This window comes from Bubalus bubalis, chromosome 2 (genome assembly GCF_019923935.1).
Source record: "Bubalus bubalis isolate 160015118507 breed Murrah chromosome 2, NDDB_SH_1, whole genome shotgun sequence".
Classification (NCBI taxonomy): domain Eukaryota; kingdom Metazoa; phylum Chordata; class Mammalia; order Artiodactyla; family Bovidae; genus Bubalus; species Bubalus bubalis.
The window spans coordinates 42,400,422-42,417,524 of record NC_059158.1 but is presented as its reverse complement, the minus strand read 5'-3'; the positions used below and the strand labels follow the sequence as shown (position 1 = coordinate 42,417,524).

Below are 17,103 nucleotides of genomic sequence, written 5' to 3'. Positions count from 1 at the left end.
TCTTTACCACTGAGTCAACTGGGAAGTCCAGTCCTATCCAATAGCTCCCTTGAAATCATTTTGGAAAAAATTATAAAACTGACTCTAATGGAAATCAGATACAGCTCAAAATATGCCTATGGCTTCCCATACTATTCAGAGTAAAAGACAAGTTTCCCTCTGGGACCTCACGGCCTCACAAAATCTGGTCTGGTTATCTTTCCAATCTCATCTATTTTTCTCCAGCAGGTACACTCAGCTCCAGCCAGGCTTCTGCTCAAAGCCTAACCATAACCTTCTTCCCAGAATGGTCTCCTCATAGACCTCTACCTGGCTTCCTTCCTTTTCTCCTTTAGGTTCAGCTTGCCTGACCACCTATTTAAAACTACCTCACTCTATCTCTTTTCCCTCCTATCACAAACAGTCATTCTATTGTTTACTTATTCAGTTGTCTGTTTCCTCACTTGAGCGTCAGCAACAATAAGGGCAAGGATCTTTATTTTGTTCCCTGTATCCTTAGCCCTAGGTGATCAGTAAAAGGCTTATTGATCGAATGGATGTATGCATGGCAGCAGAAGCTGGGAAGACAGAAATACAAGCTGGCACCCAAAGGAGGCTTTATGGGGGTCCTGTGGGGCTCTTCTCCCCTCTGCCTTTATTTCCATCCTCTGCTATGATCCCTCCCTTCGCGGGAAGACTTGCCTTCTCCAGCAGATTTCCCTAAGCTGAAACACTGGGAAATGGAGGCTCTTTTGGTCCTTTATAAACAACCACAGCAAGGCCACTTCTTGATCTCTGAGAGGAAATTACAGTAGCAAGACTTTTTTGCTATATAGATAACATTAGATTTTACTGCAACTCCCATTCTCTGGCGTACTTATACATCAAATATTTCTGGAGATGGCTGAAACTCAAATGATGGCAGCTGATGGCCTGTGGAAGAGGTGACGTTACGGTGTTTTATGATCAAATCCTATGCCAAAGCCCAAGATCTACAAGCAACATGGGCGTCAGTTTAAATTAAATAGGCCTGGATCCAGAAGTATTGAGTACAACCAACCCTGATATTCGTTCTGTACCTCCGCCCTCATCGCTTATCTGAAGAAAGGTAAGGACCCGCTCCTCCATCAAGCCCTGTCCCACCCAATCTCCTGCATGACCCCGCCCACAAGCCTGATTCTCTGTAGCCCCGCCCCAACTCTGGCCCCGCCCCATCAGCAGACCGGCAGTCGGCCTTTGCCCCTCCCCTGCTCGGTTCCTGCTTCCGACCCGGCGCATCCCGGCCCCGCCCCTTCCGGCTTTCCTCCGCGCCCCGCCCCTAGCCGCACCTCCCGCTTCTTAGCTGACCGCTCGACTTCCGCGCCTTGGCCGGGCGTCCCCCCCTGAGCTGAGGAGGGAACTTGGCTGGAGCGGCGCTGTCCTCAGCCTCCCTTTTCCCAGGCCCCGGAGCTGAGGCCCGAAGCCGGACCGCGGGGCGGCGCGACTCCCCGACCCTGGGCATGGAGGCCTTGGAGGCTGAGACCGCTCGGGCTGAGGACGCAGAGCCGGCGGCGCCCTGGGCTCGGCTGGAGGCCCCCGGCCGCCTCCTGCTGCAGGCGCTGCAGGCCGGGCCCGACGGGGCGCGGCGTGGTCTAGGGGTGCTGCGGACACTGAGCGGCCGCGGTGGGGAGCCCTTTGCCTGGGACGGCGTCCTCGAGGCGCTGTGCCGGGAGGAACCCGTCGTGGAGGGCCCGGACTGTCGCCTGGAGCTGTAAGTCGTCCGCCCGCGTTCCTCCGGCCCTGTCGGTGCCCTCATCCTCTAGGGTCGTGTGAAGCAGGAGCTGGCGCTACCCGCTGCTCTAGATGTGTTTTTAACCCCCACACACAAATAAATAAAAGGTTTCTTTCCGGCCTCACATAGCCCAAGTGTCTTTGTGTGTGATGACAAATAGCAGAGTCACGTAGAGAGGTTCAGAAGCGTGAAGGGTGGTGACCCCTGTGAGTTACAGGGACTGCCGAGGGGAGCACAGGGCTGCAGACTAAGCATTACTCAGCGTTCTGGAGTATCATTTTTACATAAAATTTCAGAAAGGTCTTTTTTTTTTCTTGTTTACATAAAACAGGTATGGATCTATTACAGGGTTCAGTTCAGTCACAGTTGGTCCAACTCTTTGTGACCCCATGAACTGCATCATGCCAGGCCTCCCTGTCCATCACCAACTCCTAGGAGTTTACTCAAACTCATGTCCATTGAGTTGGTGATGCCATCCAACCATCTCATTCTATGTCGTCCCCTTCTCCCACCTTCAATCTTTCCCAACATCAGGGTCTTTTCAAATGAATCAGCTCTTCGCATCAGGTGGCCAAAGTATTGGAGTTTCAGCTTCAGTATCAGTCCTTCCAGTGAATGTTCAGAACTGATTTCCTTTAGGATTGACTGGTTGGATCTATCTGTAGTCCAAGGCACTCTCAAGAGTCTTCTCCAACACCACAGTTCAAAAGCATCAATTCTTCAGTCCAGCTCTCACATCCATACATGACTACTGGAAAAACCATAGCTTTGACTAGACGGACTTTTGTTGGCAAAGTAATATCTCTGCTTTTTAATATGCTGTCTAGGTTGGTCATAGCTTTTCTTCCAAGGAGCAAGAATCTTAATTTCATGGCTGCAGTCACCATCTGCAGTGATTTGGAGCCAAAGAAAATAAAGTCTGTCACTATTTTCATTGTTTCCCCATCTATTTGCCATGAAGTAATGGATTACAGGGTAGGTTCCAATTTTTGAGCTGAAATAGAAGATGTCAAAGAGCAGGGCCTAGTGTAGTGTAGAATAGATGCTCACTTGTTGAGTGATTGCCATGTTGTCTCCACTTCCATCCACACTGACCCTCAGGTGCTGCCTTCCAGCACTCCCCACCCACTTCTGTCCGGCGCAATGTAGCCTCTAACTCTAGCCAGCCTGCCCTGTGTTCCTTTCAGCAAGATGCTCCTAACGGTGCCCTCCTTTTGCCACCCAGGAAACCACTGCTGCTGCGATTGCCCCCGTTATGCCGGAGAAACCTGATGTCCCTGCTCATGGCTGTTTGGCCATCGCTGCCCGAAAGCAGGCTCCTCCCTGTGCTGCAGGTTGCGAGGCAGGATCCAAGTCCTGACCCTGATCCCTGGCTCCGGGCCCTTGGAGAATTTCTGCAAAGGGATCTGAGTGCTGGTGTCTCCACTGATGGAACGTCCCCACTGTCTGAAAGGTGCCAGAGACAGCTCCAAGGCCTGTGTAGGCGGCTGGGCCAAGGGGGCAGGAAGTTGAAGTTGCCCCCGACTCCAGATTCTGAAGGAGAAGGAGGGCAGGAGGAGGACAAGGACTCCCAGCAGCCTGGGAAACGCAGGAAGGAGCCAGAGGAAGAGCCTGTCAGTCCTGAGGGGGAGAGGGCCCCCAAAAGGCTCCGGTGTTTGGAAAAGGAAGAAGAGGAAGAAGAAGGTCATGAGGAGAAGAGACCTGAACACGAATCTTTGGAATCCCTGGCTGATGGAGGAGGTGCATCATCCATCACGAACCAGGCTGTCATGGGACCTGAGCCCAGTGAGGCTGGTCAGAGTCTAAAGGATGCTAAGGGCCTACCTGAGAGTTTGGAGTTGCCCAAAGTTATCCAGGTACTAGGGTGAGGTGGCTGCTTTAGAGTGATCTTTTGGAGTGGAGGGTTCATACAGGGCAAAAGCTGGCTGGGACACTGTCCCCTTTGGAATGACTGTAGTCTGCGGAGCAAGGGGAAGGAGGTGGGGTTGAGGGAATGTCGTTTCTGCTCCACAAGCTTCTGAGAAGAGGGTAGGGAAGGGAGGGACTGGAGATGGGAACCCTTGACCTAATGATCAGTATTGTGAGATCAGGGGTACCGGGGAATAGGAAAGGCTCTGGAGCTACCCCTGCTACCCCACCTTATGGGAAATGGGGGAGATGTCCCAGCATCCAGCTTGACCTCCCAGCCCAGGGCCTGGTCTAGCCCCATCAGGATGGATGCAAAGAAGACAAGTCTGTTCAGGTGGATTTACATGGGCCCTTGTCTAGTTTGAGTTCTGAAGCACTTTGTAAAGTTTAGGCTTCATGTTCTGGCTCTCTTGAGTCATCTTTGCCCACTAGCTCCCACTGACCCGGGGCCTTCTCTCAAAGGGGGCTGGGACCCGGCTGGGGCCATGGCCATGACCGGAGGCCGTGCTGCATGGGTGGGGGCTTGGCAGTGACTGGGCTCTCCTCTGCAGGACCAGGTTCCCAGGCTGCAGCAGCTGCTCAAGACCCTTGGGAAGGTGACTTGCCCTACCTTGCTCCCCACAGCCCTTCTTCCACCCTTTCCTGGACCCCAGCGGCGCCCAGGGAAGCCCCAGTGCAGCGAGGCACAGCTGTTCAGTGGGGGTGGGGGGTGGGAAGTGAAGGTCTCACCATCCGTGTGAAGGCTTTTCTTGGCCCACATATGTTGTTCTAACCCCTGGCAAGTAGCTCTCCAGTAGCACCTTCTGAGGTCCTCACCCATCCACTCTGCCAATTGACTTGTCACTGAGGGCTCTGCCAGCCCTAACATGGCATTCGCCCTCTCAGGGGTTGGAAGGACTGGAGGGCACCCCACCAGTTGAGCTGCAGCTTTTCCAGGAGTGCAGTCCTGGCCAGGTGAGTCCAGAAAGCCTGGCTGGCCTGAGGACACAGTCCCTGACTCCACTTAAATTTCTGTTCCTCTGCCTCATGTGGGAATTTGGAGAGGGGATTTGGTTGGGTTTTTGTTCTCTCAGGGGCAGGGGTCACCCGCAGTGGTTTCTTTTAGCCCTTGGTTCCCATAGGGCAGCTTTCCCATCTTACCTTACCCTGGGGTGTCCTGGCCCCGCCCGTTCTGCCTGCTTGGCTTGAGACAGTTCAGCCAAGACAGGCTGAGTGTCCCGGGACCCTCCCCCGTCCTTGGCAGGTGGACCTGCTGTGTGCCCAGCTGCAGCTCCCGCAGCTCCTGGACACAGGTCTCCTCCAGCTCTGCACCTGGCTGCTGGCCTTGTCACCAGACCTCAGCCTGGGCAATGCCACTGTGCTGACCAGGAGCCTCTTCCTTGGACGGGTAGGTGCTCTGGGACGCACATGAAGGGTCTGGGACTGGTGGGGCGACAGGGAGAGAGTCTGAGCCCTCAGCAGGATGCCAGAGGGGGTTCCCAGCCTGGCACACATCTGGCCTGTCCTGGGTCCTGGGGGCAAGGGAAGGGCATAGACCCCTAGGCCATCTACCTACAGGGCATCTAACTCATCCCTCTTGGGCCCCAGATCCTTAAAGAAGCTGAAGGGATATGGGAGCCGGGGAAGGGAGCTATGTGCACTTTCCAATGGGTGGATCCATGTGGGTCCTGGATAAAAGGACTTTTTTGTCACTGTAATGTATGAGTTTGCATTTAGTTGCTCAGTCTTGTCTGACTCTTTGTGATCCCATGGACTGTAGCCCGCCAGGCTCCTCTGTCCATGGGATTTTCCAGGCAAGAATACTGGAGTGGGTTGCCATTTCCTTCCCCGGGGCATCTTCCTGATCCAGGGATAGAATCTGCAGCTCCTCCTGCCGCATCTCCTGCATTGCAGGCAGATTCTTTAACCGCTGAGCCACTGGGGAAGCCTGGTGTAATGTATAAGCTTCTGAAATGAGTCTGATAAACATTTGTTGGAGGGAAGAAGCAATTAATTAAGTGTTTCCTCCCCGTTGGCTGTAGATTCTCTCCCTGACTTCCTCAGCCTCCCGCCTGCTCACGACTGCCCTGACCTCCTTCTGTACCAAGTACCCCTATGCTGTCTGCAGAGCCCTCCTTGGCCCTGTGCTCCAAGCCCCAGGAATAGGTAATTTTAGAACAGGCCGCAGGCCCGGTAGCTCTGCCCGCTCTCTTCGCAGCACCCTTCACCTCCCCTGGGTGGTCCTGGCAGGAGTTGGGTATTCAAGGAGTAAAGATACCAGTTGCTTCCATGACACTGCCGCCTGTAATGAGCTGGGCATTTTGTTCCCTGCCAGCCCCCTCCTCTCCTGCCGTCTTTTCCCAGACTTCTCTTATCTGCTGTCGCCCACTCAGGTCCAGCTCAAACAGAGTTACTGTGTTGCCTTACAAAGGACAAGGCCCTGGAGCCAGACGTGCAGGTTCTAATGCTGGGGTAAGTGACAGGCACCCCTGCTGGCCCCACCCACACCTCCTCTCCCTGGCCAAGCTGCTCTTGGCATTCTGGAATTGGAGCTGACTGGGCACCAGGCCCTGTGCCCAAAAGTGCCTGAAATACAGGCAGTGGCACAGCCGACGCCCGCTCTCGCTGACCTGAGCCTGGCTTTGTGCCTTACCACTGTGGGTCCTTGTAAGTTGCCACACCATGTCCCCTCCCCAGCCCAGGGGGCCGGACTTCTGTGCCAGGCGCCCCAGGGAATGTGGAGAAGAGGCTGGTGCTGCTGTGCTTGAGTTCTCAGCATAGTTGGAACATGACATCGTGGTTCAGAGCACTGGCTCTGGGGTCAGACGGACGTGGGTGAAAACCTCAGCCTTGCCTTTTATTTTTTTTATCTTTCAACTTTGTCTTTAAATGTGCAAGTTTAATCAGGTTGTTCTATCTCTCTGAGCCTCTGCTTCCACACATTAACTGTGTAGGGTTTTTCTAGATATTAAGTGTGATAATGCACATGAAGACCTCAGCACAGTATTTGGCACCTAGGAAGTGCTCAAATACTGTCATAAAATTGGTGTTAAGTTTGGGCATCAAATTGGGGAGTTAAGATACAGACATGTAGAAATAATGAGTAGGTGAGACCCCAGTGGAAATCAACATGAAATATAAAATGCTAAGTATCAAATGAGAAGGGGACAATCTCCAAAAAACTACTAGCCACCTGTTTCCAAGGACTTTCTCTGTGCTTTCAATTCACTACTTCAGTCTGCGTGCAGTCCTGTGCTGCTGCCACCTTAGAGATGGGAAAGCTGAAGCTCAGAGAGGCTGAGGGAGGTGGCCAAAGGTCACAGAGCTACAGCGAGCGCAAAAGCCTGGCCTCAGACCCAAGTCTGTGCACCCGGGAAGGGACAGTGTTTCCACGTGACATCCTGCCTTTCCCAACAAGCTGAGGACAGGAGGTGCAGCTGGAGTGGACCTCACCGAGGGCTGGGCTCTGCAGGGACGGCTTGCCTTCTCTCAGAAGCCTCACATGTGTCACCTCACCCATCACTGTCATCATCCTCTTCCCTGGGTCACCCTCCCCTTTTTGCTCAGGATGCACTCTCGACTCTTGGTCATTTTTCAGGGAACCATTGTACGTCTCGGCCAAAGCCTCCACTGTCAGCTCCCAGGGGTCTGGGGCCATGGCTTTCCCGGCACTGCAGCAGCGCTCCTACCCGGCCGCCAGCATCAGGGGCCCTGACTACTTCCTCTGCGGCTGCGGATCTTAGCTGTCCCCGGGGGCCTTGCCTTGGGGTAGGAGCAGTAGATCCCCAGGCTTGGTGGGAGGCTGAGCTTTCCTCACTGGGGCCTGTGCTTGCAGACAGATCTTGGAGCTGCCCTGGAAGGAGGAGGCTTTCTTGGTGCTGCAGTCACTCCTGGAGCGGCAGGTGAGCAGGCTGCCTTGGGATGGACAAAGAAGCGCTGCTGTGCTGTGGGCGGGCGTGGGGCTCCTGGGCTTCTGACCACTTCAGTGACAGAATGGGCAAGCAGGATGGCAGCCCTCCAGGAGGGTTCCTGTGACACTGGGAGGAGGGTCCTGGGGCTTGAAAGGCCAGGAGCAGAGAGCTGACTGCACGGTGAATCCCAGCTGTGCCTCTTGCTGGCTGTGTGGCCTGGAGGAGGGACTTATTGATGTGTATGTGTAAATTTAATTTATTTTTGAATAGGTAATAGAGTCATATGTTCCCACCTTTGAACTGTATCCTTACAAGGACATAGTGAAAAAATTCCTCCCAGCCACCCATATTCCCCTCCCCAGGGCTAATCAGTGTTACTAGTCGCAGTGGAACCCTCCCAGAGACGCTGTATAAATACAAGGACACATGTTGAAATTTACTCTTCCCCTGCTTTTTACATAGGTTGTAACACACCAAGGTCTAAGCTGTAACAGAGTGCCCTGTGCTTTGCTTTTTCCATCTAACAGGAATTTTGGCAGTTTTTCCGTATACCGGTACACGAGTCTGCCTCATTGGTTTATAATGCAAGTAGTTAGCCTCTTTATGCCTCAGTTTCCTCGTCGGCAAAAGGGGGGTGATGATGGCACCTACCATGTAAAACTGGGGTGAGATTTAAGTGGTATAATTGGGGTAGCATGTCCGGAACGGTACCTAGTGCCTAATAAGTGTTTATTAAGTTATGATTATGAGAAGCTGTTGTTGTTATGCAGGCAGGACTCCCTTGGGACCACTCTCTCCTTTTATCTTCAACCACTATGCCAGGCTAAAGATCCTCAGCCTCCCCTTGCTCCTAATCTGAGCCTGTGCAGCAGTGACTACCGCTTTTCTGAGTCCTGTGTGCCAGGCTTTATCTGCATAATAACATTAAATCACTTTCAAAGTCCTCAGAGTTCAGTATTATGAGCCCCATTTTACAGATGTGGAAGCTGAGGCTCAGTCTAGTTGAGTGACCTGAAGTTCAGTTTGGTTGAGGGTCACTTGCTTAGGAAGTGGTAGAGTTGGGGAATTGAATCCAGGGCCCTTTCTTGTGCTATTGCCCCATCTCCTAATGTGTGCAGGTGGAGATGCCCCCTGAGAAGTTCAGTGTGTTGATGGAGAAACTCTGTAAAGAGGGGCCAGTGGCCACCACATCCATGGCCTATGCCAAGCTCCTGCTGACAGTGATGACCAAGTATCAGGCCAACGTGAGTACTGGTAGGGCCACAAGTGTGGGGCTTCCCTGGCGGCTCAGTTGGTAAAGAATCTGCCTGCAATGAGGGAGACCTGGGTTTGATCCCTGAGTTGGGAAGATCCCCTGGAGCAGGGCATGGCAACCCACTCCAGTATTCCTGCTTGGAGAATCCCATGGACAGAGGAGCCTGGCGGGCTGCAGTTCATGGGGTCGCAGAGTCAGACACAACTGAGCAACTAAGCACACACAAGGGCAGTTTCTGCTGCTTGATCCTGCCACGAGGGTGTTTGATGTTCACTAGGGAGAAAACCCTGAGTATAAGCCAGGGAAACCACAAGTTCAAGTCCAAGAATAGGGGAGTGAGGCTGCTTAGGAGTTCGTTCATCCAGCCAACACTGCTCTAGGCCAGATGCTTTCTGAGGCATTAGGAATCAACAATCACAATATCACAGTTTCTGTCCTGGACTTGACCTCTGCACCAGCACCTACTGGGCTAGTGAGGGGGAGATCATTGTAATATCCGGTAGCAGCCAGGTGAAGGTAAGCACAGGGCATCTGATGGTAGAGGAAAAGGGGGCAACTAAACCTTGTTTGTCGTGGGAATTGGTACAGGCTTCCTGACTCTTAAAGGATGGGTGGTAGTTAAAGGCCAAGGTGGAGGAAACAGTGTTCCAGCCAAATAAACTGTGTAAGCACTGAATGTCCGAGGGGATCTGCAGGTAGGTCATTGTAGCTGAGGCCTAAAAACCCGAGAGTGGATGGTCGTGGGGGAGAAGGTTAGAGAGCTAAAAGACTAAGCTGATACTTGTAGCCCCTGCTATGTTCCAGGCATCCTTCTAAGCCCTTTATATATGTGAACTTGGTACTAGTCCTGTGAGTACTAGTCCTATGAGAAGGTCCTATTATTGGCTCCATTTTATAGATGAGGAAATTGAGATGCAGTAACTTGCCCAAGGTCACATCCCCTGGTCATGGTAGCATCTAATGGAAGTTAGATTTCTCAGGGAGTCATCTCCAATCGTCCTTGGGTCCTGGATTTCTCTCTTCTAACTAACAGAGCCCAGGGGCAGGATAGGGGAGAGGAGGGATCAGCTGCTGGAGTCCTGATACGATTCATCCTTCTCTCCAGATCACTGAGCCCCAGAAGCTGGGCCTGGCTGCAGCTGTGGAACTCCACACCACTTTCCTGAGGAAGTCCCTGCAGGCTGCCCTGAGACATCTGACCCCCTGACTGTCCACCAGAGGACCACCCTCCCGAAGCTCCCTCACCGACTTCCTGAAGGACACTTCTGCCCTCAGCTCCTCACCCTGCCTCTTGCCTGGGGGTCAGGGCTGAACCTGGCCATCCCAGGGATCAACTGCCTCCCTGCTCCAGGCTGCAGAGGGGCTGGCAGGAAGGGTCTGGGGCTAGATGATCTGCATTACCGAGGGCTCCTGACCCTGGGCTCCCTCCTTGTCACTTCTGGGGACAGACACCGTTAAGATAGGCCTCCGCAGGGTCATAGCAGACCCAGAGTGGACAACGATGACACTCCAGGAGCCCCAGGGACATGTGCTCAGCACAGATCTCCTGTGCTCAAGTGTATATGTGATGATCCTCTGTGTTCTTGTTTCTGACTTGAATAATTTATCAATGGTATTTCATTAAAAAAAAAGAGAGAGAGGTTCAATAATGTCTTATTAGAAGCAGTGCCTGTCTTCCTACTAACTCTTGTTATTTGTTGAAACCAGCCCATACCACCCCCCACCCCCTGCCCCACCCTCCTTAGTGACAGGGGGCATCTTTCTCCTTGTGGGCCAGGTGGTAGAGTTCTGAGGTTCATTCACATTCTGTGGGCCAGATCACGTGTGATACCACGCACCTGAGCCCTGTCAGAGCGGTCTGTGGAGTGGGTGAGACTGGGCATGCCACACTGCGGGAGAGGGCTTGAGGGCGGGAATGACTCAACCTGGAGTTGGGGAAGGCTTTGGGGCAGATGATGGAGGGATCTGAAGAGTTCCTGGGGTTACGGTGAGCAGCCTGCTGGACAGAAGAGGCAGAGAGTGTGCAGTATGTGGGCCTGTCTGTCCTACATCTCTATATTCCCACAGCACTTAGCGAGGCGCCTTGCTCACAGTAAACAACCTATAGATGTTCCTGAATCAACTGTCAGGTGTAAGTTCATCACAAAACCTTCCTTGAGGCCTCCCCGCTGCAGGCTCTGAGCGGCCAAGAAAGAAACTTTTAGTAAAGCCTGCTTTTGAGACGTGAAACAGGTTCGCAAGGCAGGAGGAGGTGCGCGCCGGAGGTCTAAGAGACAAAAATGGTGAGGGTCTGTCTGCATCCTCTCAGCGGCTGTCAAGGGTGCGATGCCCAGCAGTGTGACTACTGCGGTTCGATCCCTGGCCCTAGCCTCTTCCCTAAGGGCCTGGCAGAGTCTGGTGCCACGGGGCGTGCGGCTGGGGTCTTCCCAAGCGAGTCTAGCGGTACAAGGCACGTCGGTGGCGCCCCTCAGTGGCCGCAGGTGGCGGCGCTCCCCGGGATTGAGCCACCAGACTGACTACACTCAGGAGAAAAGCCGCGGGAACAGACATCTCTCGCGAGAACAAGGATCCTATTTGGGCGCATGCGCGAGGGGCGTTTCTCTCTTTTCCGGTTATCGCGGCGTGGGGAACCATGAGGTTGGTGTCGCTTAGTCGTGCTATCCACGTTCATCCGCGCCTCTGGACGCCCCTGTGGGGAAGGAAACATTGCGGGCAGATGCCCCGGGAGTTCTTGCCCCTGCTTCGTTGAGGGGTATTTCTTGTCAGGCTTCGGCCTGCGGGCCTGGCGTTCGAGTTCGCGCGCCAAGGCCGGTCTCCAGTAGGGTCCCTCTTCCCCGGGGTTGGTCCTTGGGCCCGAGTCGCTCCACTTGGGTGTCCAGAAGCCCCCGGGGAGTAATCTCTAGGCACCCCCGCGCCCGAGGCTTCTGACACCCCCGGGGGTTGGTGCCCGGCTCCCGGGCTCTGACCGCTTGTCTTGCTTGTTTCTTGCAGCAGCAAAGTCTCCCGCGACACCCTCTACGAGGCGGTGCGGGAAGTCCTGCATGGGAACCAGCGCAAGCGCAGAAAGTAAGAGCCGGCCTCGGGGAGAGCCGCTTTGGGGAAAGCCGCTGGAGGCTTGTTATAACTTCGTTAACTTCTTTTTTTTTAAGGTTTTTGGAGACGGTGGAGCTTCAGATCAGCCTGAAGAACTATGACCCTCAGAAGGACAAACGCTTCTCGGGCACCGTCAGGTTGGCATCGTTCCGATCCCACCCAGCCCTCAGTGCCCCCGCGCTGCCCCGTCTCCTCCCTTGTGGCTCCAGTGGCGGCCGGGCGCTTGCGGCACTGAAGTGCCCGGGTAGTTCAGACCCCCTGCTCCGGGCAGACGTGGCTGGACGGACCCCCACCCTGGGTCTTAAAAGAAGAGGGGAGGCGTGGGGAGGCTTTGGCCGAGCCCGCCGGCTAGTTTGAGAAGCCAGACTAGCTGTTGGTGAATGTGGACGGCTCTGGGTAAGGCTCAGTGGTCCCAGACCCTTTCACCTTCAGCCTCGGTAGCTTAGGGCTGGATGTGACCTATCCTGTCCCCCCCAAAATGCAGGCTTAAGTCCACTCCCCGCCCCAAGTTCTCCGTGTGTGTCTTGGGGGACCAGCAGCATTGTGATGAGGCCAAGGCTGTGGATATCCCCCACATGGACATCGAGGCGCTGAAAAAACTGAACAAGAATAAAAAACTGGTCAAGAAGCTGGGTGAGTGCCTGGTGTGGTTTCATAGGTGGGGTACAGTGATTGCAGATCTCTTGGGAGTGGTAGAATATAGGGGTATTTCTGCTATTCGGATTTTAAAATGAAGGGGTAGAGTTACGACCAAGTATCTGCTGTGCTTGGCCAACTGGAAATTGAAACTTAGCCATGTGAAAAATTTTTTTTTGCTTTGAGGGTTATTTTTAAGGGACGAAGGCCAGGTAGTGGTTCTTTGCTAAGCAGGTGAGCTCTGTCAAATTGACAGGTTAGGTGCTAGTGCCTTCTGGGTTGGAATTTCTATTTAGAGCTCCTATTGTTTCATTTTAATCTTTATGCTCTATGATTGGAGTATTTATTACAGATGAACAGGTTCTTCAGTTGGGTGACTAGAAAGTAGGAAGGTGGGATTTGAAACCAGGCAGTCTTAATTAGAGTGAGCCTTTTTCATTACAACATGGATTGTGAGTCAGCGTGGACTTCTGCCACTTGGTTTCATGTGGATGTTTGGCCAGTAAAAGTCCAGAGGATGGAGCTTATACTGCCCTCAGGAGAGGATGCAAAAGACTTGGTAGCTGTGGAAAGGGTAGAGTGCTGATGGAGGCCACTTCTGTGGTTGGGTCACAGAGCTCTGTTTAGAGTTGTCTTGAGGGGCCAGGTCCTAATGGCTTTTTCTCTCTACCAGCCAAGAAATATGATGCCTTTTTGGCTTCAGAGTCTCTGATCAAGCAGATCCCCCGAATCCTGGGCCCAGGCCTGAACAAGGCTGGCAAGTTCCCTTCCTTGCTGACCCACAATGAGAACATGGTGGCCAAAGTTGATGAAGTGAAGTCCACGATCAAGTTCCAGATGAAGAAGGTGAGGTGGTCTGGCTGGTGGCGCAGATTAAACAGTGGTGACGGTGGCAGGGCCTTGCCGTTTACCCACATTCTCGGTGTGGAAGCCCTGGTTTGCCTTTCTGAGGATTCTTGGGACTTGTGACAGTCACTTACAGGATTGAAGGTTTTCAAATAGCTCTGGTCTTCTAGGTCTGAGGGCAAAGCACTGCTTATTAGGGCACTGGAAGGGGGTGGAATGGGCCATCTGGCTTGTAGATGAGCCCACTCTCCACAGTTGGTTTCTTTGAATCAGGCCACCAACCTGATTTGACCTTCTCCCCACAGGTGCTGTGTCTGGCAGTGGCTGTTGGCCACGTGAAGATGACAGATGATGAGCTTGTGTACAACATCCACTTAGCTGTCAACTTCCTGGTGTCATTGCTCAAGAAAAATTGGCAGAACGTCAGGGCCTTGTACATTAAGAGCACCATGGGCAAGCCCCAGCGTCTGTACTAAGGCACAGCTTAATAAACCATACTAAACCATCAGCCGTGTCTTCTGTGGCTTTGGGAAGGGAGGGAGGGAGGTGCTTTGCTACCCTGCACTGATGAGCCAGTGATGGGTAGCCATTTAGTACAAACCAGAGAAGGCCTTTCTGCCCTCAAAATCATGGAGTAATGCTGAAACTTCTTAAAACAACCTTTATCTACTTGTGTACAAGGTGTTAAGTGGCTAAGTCGTGTCCAAACCCTTTGAGACCCCATGGACTGCAGCATGCCAGGCTTCCCTGTCCTTCACCATCTCCTGGAGCTTGCTCAAACTAATGGCCATTGATTTGGTGATGCCATCCAACCATCTCTTCCTCTCACCCACTTCTGCCCTCAGTCTTTCCTAGCATCAGGGTATTAACCAAAGGGATTTGTCATTTTGGCTTAGGTTGTAACTATTACACCTAATCATCTGATGAGCATTTAATTTTGGTTCTCAATGTGATAGTCTTGACTTGCTCCTCTGGTAATGCAGTTAGTGATAAAACACCTAGGCCTGTTGAACAGTGTTGCCAGTAGGTATGGAGGGGGGAAAGCTGGCTACGACTGACGAGTTCAATTTTACTGAAAGGAAAAAGTTTTATTCCTAGTATAGGGTTGGCCAAAAGGTTCACTCTGGGTTTTGTAAGCTGGCACAGTAAAAAAAGGAGTTCCCTATAACTCAGATGGTAAAGAATCTTCCTGCAATGCCTGGATCAGGAAGATCCCCTGGAGAAGGAAATGGCAACCCACTCCCAGCATTCTTGCCTGGAAAATCCCATGGACTGAAGAGCCTGGCAGGCTACAGTCCATGGGGTTTCAGAGTTGGACAAAGTGACCAACAGAACAAACTTTGGCCAACTCAAGGAAAATGATTGGGAGCAAACTAAAGTTTGTAAAGTTAACTCCCATTGAAAGCTGGGAGTTAAGTGATTTAGGGGATTTTCTGAAGCTGTGTGGTTTTTGTTAGCCAAAGAAAAAAGGCAACACGGGGAAAATTTATGATTTGGTAACCAGAGGAATAGGGTACACAAGTGACTACATTTTCTGTCCTCTTATAAAGGTGAGTATAGCAAAAGGAAAACATTGGAGAAAACGAAGATCATGGCATCTGGTCCCATCACTTCATGGGAAATAGATGGGGAAACAGTGTCAGACTTTATTTTGGGGGGCTCCAAAATTACTGCAGATGGTGATTGCAGCCATGAAATTAAAAGACGCTTACTCCTTGGAAGAAAAGTTATGACCAACGTAGATAGCATATAGAAAAGCAGAGACATTACTTTACCAACTAAGGTCCGTCTAGTCAAGGCTATGGTTTTTCCTGTGGTCATGTATGGATGTGAGAGTTGGACTGTGAAGAAGGCTGAGCCCCGAAGAATTGATGCTTTTGAACTGTGGTGTTGGAGAAGACTCTTGAGAGTCCCTTGGACTGCAAGGAGCTCCGACCAGTCCATTCTGAAGGAGGTCAGCCCTGGGATTTCTTGGGAAGGAATGATGCTAAAGCTGAAACTCCAGTACTTTGGCCACCTCATGCAAAGAGTTGACTCATTGGAAAAGACCCTGATGCTGGGAGGGATTTGGGGCAGGAGGAGAAGGGGACGACAGAGGATGAGATGGCTGGGTGGCATCACTGACTCGATGAACGTGAGTCCGAGTGAACTCCGGGAGATGGTGATGGACAGGGAGGCCTGGCGTGCTGCGATTCATGGGGTCGCAAAGAGTCGGACACGACTGGAGCGACTGAACTAAACTGATAGCAAAAGGTATGAGAGGGATTAGGTGAAGGCCAGCAAGCCTCCCATATTGGAGAAGGAAATGGCAACCCACTCCAGTGTTCTGGAGAATCCTAGGGACAGAGGAGCCTGGTAGGAGGCCGTCTATGGGATCGCACAGAGTCGGACATGACTGAAGCGACTTGGCGGCAGCAGCAGCAAGCCTCCCATAAGGCGGGCCCCAAGTGCACCTTCGGTGGCCAATTCTGAGAGAATGATCACAGCCTGTGGGATGAAAGCAAATCCCTTCTGGGAGACCGACTGTGCCAGCAGCTATGCTGTCATGAGCAGCATCACAGCAAAGCAAGGGTTTCCCAGAGGAGGTTCCTGTGACCAGCTGCATATAATTTGTGGGGTGCAAGACCAGACTGGGCTGAGGCCCCCATTGCCTAAGTGAATCCCAGTTCTACCACTCAGAAACGATGGGTACCTACTGAGCCAGCCTCTTCCAGAAAGCTCATCTGAAAGTGGAGCTGAAGAAGGTACCTACTAAAAGCATGATGTGCTTTGCACAGTGCCAGGCACTTGGTACTCAAACAGCGGTTATAAAATGGTAATTAGGCATAGCTACATACATGTGTGTTCTAGACCTGGCACATAAATACCTGCTTATCTGGCTCAGCTGGCTGTAGGACAGATGGAATGGAGGTCATCCTGAGGACACATGTCTCATCAATGGTGATGCGTGGGGAGAACTAGGTGCCTTTAGAATCAGTCGCACCCTCGCGCCCCTGCCCCGCAACCACTCTGTCTCGCTGTGCCGCGTGTGGGATTTTAGTTCCCCAACCGGGGATCTAACCCTAACCCTCTGTGGTAGAAGTGCCAGGTCTTAATAAAAATAGTTTTGGAAACTCTATGGGTATGTTTTGGAAATTCTTGGAAACTTGAGTCTTACTGGATTACTGATTTACATCACCTGGATTTAAAAATTAAACCCACTCCCCACTTTATAAGATCTATTAGGCCTTATGTATTGGTGCAGGAGTCCTTAAAAACTATATTAAACTACTGTGACTCCCTGCCTTCCGCTGGCCTGCTCAAAAGCTGTTTGGAGCCATGGTGCCTGCCCTCCAGAGGCCCATAGCACCACAGTAGAGAGCAAAGAGTGGGAGGCAGGAGGGGAAAGCAGACTGATTTGATTATAAGTGACAGCTGAGCTATCTTAGCCAAGCCCAGCCTCTAGGATGACTCTAGACTAAAGCCTAGTGTGCCTGAGTTAGAAATCTGGGGGGCCCAGTTCTCCAGCATTTGTTGTTGTTTAGTCACTAAGTTGTGTCCGACTCTTTGAGACCCCGTGGACTGTAGCCCTCCAGACTCCTCTGTCCATGGGATTCTCCAGGCACGAATACTGGAAAGGGTTGTCATTTCCTTCTCCAGGGGATCTTCCCGAACCAGAGACTGAAGCCGTGTCTCTTGCATTGGCCATTGGATTCTTTACCACTGAGCCACCTGAGAAGCCAGCG

General features: G+C 52.4%; 2 protein-coding genes across 4 annotated transcripts; both read left to right on the top strand.

Moving 5' to 3' along the window:
* Positions 1–1,267: 1,267 nt before the first annotated feature.
* Positions 1,268–10,449, top strand: FANCE (FA complementation group E). 3 transcript variants are annotated; one of them, XM_006050371.4, is made up of 10 exons: positions 1,272–1,729; positions 2,976–3,606; positions 4,210–4,254; positions 4,544–4,612; positions 4,902–5,045; positions 5,680–5,803; positions 6,031–6,109; positions 7,473–7,539; positions 8,667–8,792; positions 9,909–10,449. In XM_006050371.4, the coding sequence occupies exons 1-10, from the start codon at positions 1,479–1,481 to the stop codon at positions 10,008–10,010; spliced, it is 1,638 nt and encodes a 545-aa protein (XP_006050433.3). In that variant the 5' UTR covers positions 1,272–1,478; the 3' UTR covers positions 10,011–10,449. The 3 variants fall into 3 exon arrangements, 2 of the variants coding, with proteins under 2 accessions (XP_006050433.3, XP_006050434.3); XR_326813.4 differs by lacking the exon at positions 9,909–10,449 and having other exon boundaries at positions 1,268–1,729; positions 7,236–7,539; positions 8,667–8,749; XM_006050372.4 differs by lacking the exon at positions 4,544–4,612.
* A 904-nt stretch (positions 10,450–11,353) lies between these two features.
* Positions 11,354–13,886, top strand: RPL10A (ribosomal protein L10a). The gene is made up of 6 exons (XM_006050374.4): positions 11,354–11,440; positions 11,795–11,869; positions 11,953–12,033; positions 12,381–12,529; positions 13,206–13,378; positions 13,684–13,886. Exons 1-6 carry the CDS (start codon positions 11,436–11,438, stop codon positions 13,852–13,854), a joined length of 654 nt encoding a protein of 217 aa, XP_006050436.1. The 5' UTR covers positions 11,354–11,435; the 3' UTR covers positions 13,855–13,886.
* The last annotated feature ends 3,217 nt before the right edge of the window (positions 13,887–17,103 follow it).

Coding starts and splice junctions, on each gene's coding strand:
- FANCE (XM_006050371.4), top strand. CDS start 1,479: ATGGAGGCCTTGGAGGCTGAGACCGCTCGGGCTGAGGACGCAGAGCCG. Junction 6,110..7,472: donor GTGCAGGTTCTAATGCTGGG/GTAAGTGACAGG, acceptor CTGTGCTTGCAG/ACAGATCTTGGAGCTGCCCT. Junction 7,540..8,666: donor AGTCACTCCTGGAGCGGCAG/GTGAGCAGGCTG, acceptor TAATGTGTGCAG/GTGGAGATGCCCCCTGAGAA.
- RPL10A (XM_006050374.4), top strand. Junction 12,034..12,380: donor CGCTTCTCGGGCACCGTCAG/GTTGGCATCGTT, acceptor CCCAAAATGCAG/GCTTAAGTCCACTCCCCGCC. Junction 13,379..13,683: donor TCAAGTTCCAGATGAAGAAG/GTGAGGTGGTCT, acceptor TTCTCCCCACAG/GTGCTGTGTCTGGCAGTGGC.